The 3620-nt window shown below is 37.9% G+C and overlaps 1 protein-coding gene across 1 annotated transcript; it reads right to left on the bottom strand.

Annotated features, from left to right (window-relative positions):
• Positions 1–1860: 1860 nt before the first annotated feature.
• LOC145557632 (uncharacterized) lies at positions 1861–2286 on the bottom strand. The gene has a single exon (XM_081618808.1). It carries the CDS (start codon positions 2284–2286, stop codon positions 1861–1863), a length of 426 nt encoding a protein of 141 aa, XP_081474934.1.
• Between the last annotated feature and the right edge of the window lie 1334 nt (positions 2287–3620).

Below are 3620 nucleotides of genomic sequence, written 5' to 3'. Positions count from 1 at the left end.
TGAATTTGGGATTGGGAAATAGGGTGAATGATATCTTTTAATGAAAGAGAATGCCCAATATATAGGGACGAAGACAAGGAGAGAGAATTAGAGGAAGTATCGGTTGGAGTATTTTTGGGAAAATCAATAGCCATACCATCCTCTTGCCCAATAGAATTGAATGCATCAATGTTTTTGCTGGGTGATAAAGCTAAAAGATTTTGGCTTTTTGAAAGGGAGATATCAATGCTATCATTTCTAATCTTGGAATCAGTAGAAGCTTTCTTATATACAATATTATTATTGCCACTATTATCAATAAGGTTTGATCAAGATTTCCAAACTTTATTTTTAATTTTCCATACTGAAGAAATAACTTGCTTTTCATTTTTTGAATTTTGACTATTCACTTCAACCACTTTCTTACTATTAGAAATAAGTTTAGCATTGTTATTATCAATGCTTTTGCTATTATTATTAGCTTTTTTATACTTACTTCTCTTATTCGTAACTATAGTCTAAGGACCATAATCACCATCATCAGAAAATGGATCTAACCCATCATGAACCAAAGTGGGCTTGACAACGGAAATAGGATTTGGCCCACTATTAGTAACTTCCTTATTAAAAATCAGAGTTGCACCTTTAGTGACGGCATAACCACTTTGGCTTGCTTGTGGACTTTGGGTCACTGAAGGTGAGGTTGGACGTGTGCTCAACATCGGGGCCTAGGCCGGAAGATCAGGGCTTGCTTTAGCTTGCATGCAACTTGCTTTGTCATGCCCCTCTTCCACAAGTGAAGCAAAGGGATTTTAGATTCTCATAAACCACCGTCTGCCATGCACCCACCAACTCAGATTTTGGTTATTAGAGGTAGAGATGGAAATGGATCGGGTTCGGGGCGGGTGGAGCATCACCCGCATCCATCCACCCCACCCGATCCATCCACCACCCTTTATAACATTCACCCGAATCCATCCATCACCCACGGGTGAAACGGATGGTTCGGGTGATAATCGGATGTATAATATGAGTGTTTAAAATTAAAAAATCACATAACATTAAGTGTGTCACAAGAGTCATCGTCTCGTCGAAATATCAATCTATTGAATTATCGGATGATTTTTGAACTCATAATTCATAAACATCCAAGTTCCAATACCTAAATTAGCAGCAAATTCACATAATCACAGCAACAATTAATTAAACAAGAAGTAAATTTATATATTTCGTATACTCCTTATATGAAACGTAAACACAAACAGCAATAAATTAACAAAAAGGATGCAGCAAATTCGTGAAAAAGACATTAATTCATGAAAATATATGATTCATAAGTATCAACCCAAAAACAAGCAGCAAATTTATGAAATTAACCTTAAAAACAAGCAGCAAATTCGAATTACAACAAGTCAACAACATATATAATTAAATTCGAATGAACAAAGCCTTGAAAAATCTTTAAAATTTTGTATATAATTAAATTAAACAAGTAAACAAACAAAATTTGTGAGCGTCGTTTTCCTTGCTGAAGTTAGAGTTGCTGCTACTACCGTTTCCCTTGTAAAAGTTGCGCCACCGTGACTCCGTGAGACAAAGAGAGGCAGGAGAAAGAAAAAGTTGTGGTTTCTTTGAAATGTTAGATTTTAGGAATTACGACATTAGCTGTGGTTTCTTTGGAATTTGAGGACCTTAGCTTCAGTTGGGCCTAGCCCAATATAAAAATTTCAGAAATTAAAAAAAATATTGTTTTTTGAAATATTCGGGTGATGGATCGGGTTAACGGGTCGGGTGACGGGTGAAAATTGTCCACCCGAATCCGATCCATCACCCGCATCCGTTAATCCGTCACCCGCCTATCATTCGTTTAAATCGGGTTTTTCACCCGTCCAATAAGGCGGGTGGAGCGGGTGAACGAGTGATCCACTGGATATTTCCATCTCTAATTAGAGGTTGTTGCAGATCGATCTCAATAAAAACCTGAGCGTACATTCCACGAGTTAATCTATCTGTAGCGTAATCCACCCTTATTGGTTTTGCAACCACTTTGGCGATGTCAAACAGGGCCTCTTTATCATAGTACTCCACCGATAGTTCCGGAACTCTGATCCAAACAGTCATAATGTCAAATTCCATGGAATTCGGCCTAAAATTAGGCTTCCATCTTGTGAGCATTAGATAGTGATAAAAAATGAACCATGGGCCTCCAAATAGGGCTCTTTCATAATCATCTTGCAAAGAGAATCTGAACAAGAAAACACTATGTCCCATATCAATTGTTTCCAAATTCCCTTTAATTTTCCACATTATTTGAGCTCTTTTGGCCATAAATCCCAATCGAATAAACACCCACGGTATTTCCTGTTGGAAGTTCTTGATATAAAATAAGAGATTTGGGGAAAAACAAGAAAAAGAGAAAAAACAAATGAAAGGGGAAAATCCCACATTAGTTGGGGGAAAAGGTTTTTTCTTGTTTTTATATTGTAGTGTCTTAGCACTACTTAGTTGAGTGAGTGGGAGGTAAGTGTTATTCCACACGCGCGCGCGCGCGCCAAGCCGGGTCGGGCTCGGGCCTCTGGACTTGGGTCTTGGGGAATACGATGCGTGGGTCCTTGTTATCTTTTTGGAAAAATTTTATTTCCCTTTCTTTGTTAAACTGAATATTCTTTTTTGTCTGTTGGGATTATTCTTTTCTGACTGTTGGGGTTACAGAATTAAATCATTCATTAATCCCTTGATTGTAGTTGACTGATTAATTCCTTGTTTCTTGCTTCCCTTGTTGACTGGCTAAATGAATCTGGTCGTTTTCTTAGCCAGATTCGTCCCTCGTTTTATGCTTCTGGTCTCCTTTCTAATGCCTATATATACTCGTTGCTTTTCCCCGTCAGAATACACAACACAATCAGTCTTCTCTCTTCTCTACAAAATTACCTAAACACGAGTTCTTTCTGTTCTGTTTTTTGGGCAAGTATTCTGAGTTCCAGTCGGGTTGTGAGTGCACATAAACTCCGGCGTCGTGTTTATCCTGGAGGGAAACCGCTTCTAGTCTACTGCATCGGAAGGTAGCGCGGAATCGTCTTTTAGGTCAGTGGTTCTCCACGACGCGGTTATTGTCAGTTTGGTTCACGCATCAAGAGATAAGTAATTTATGTTTTATTGCTTAGTAGTATAACATTTCCCATTAAGGTTAAGTTCCATGGTTTTCGATGCTTTTACAGAGTTTTCTTATTGAAATGCACCGCAAATTTACCTTCTTAAACCATGTCATCCTCATCATCCCATATTTTCGCGGATTCCACAATTTTCCTAGCCTGCGCAAACCACACTAAAGAGGTGGCTACCACGTCACGAAAGCTGGGAGCCTGGTTTTGTGTTGCTAAATGACTAATAGTTTCAGAAACTGATCCATTAGATTTATCAGGACCTTTTGGAGGTTGAGATGAAGGAGGAGGAGAATGCTCCTCCATTACAGAGAAAAAGGTAAAAAAATGCTCCTCCATTACAGAGAAAAAGGTAAAAAAAAAAAAAAAAAAAAAAAGACATAATAACATGGAGTTTTTTAGAGAGTAGGCGGAGAAAATAATTTAGAGCAAAGTAAACGCAACATATCTTTATTTAACAAGAACTCACTATTATTTTAT

This window comes from Chenopodium album, chromosome 9 (assembly GCF_948465745.1).
Source record: "Chenopodium album chromosome 9, dcCheAlbu1.1, whole genome shotgun sequence".
Classification (NCBI taxonomy): domain Eukaryota; kingdom Viridiplantae; phylum Streptophyta; class Magnoliopsida; order Caryophyllales; family Amaranthaceae; genus Chenopodium; species Chenopodium album.
Note: the sequence above shows the minus strand (reverse complement) of the source record. Positions and strands in the feature narration are given on the sequence as shown.

Coding starts and splice junctions, on each gene's coding strand:
- LOC145557632 (XM_081618808.1), bottom strand. CDS start 2,286: ATGTGGAAAATTAAAGGGAATTTGGAAACAATTGATATGGGACATAGT.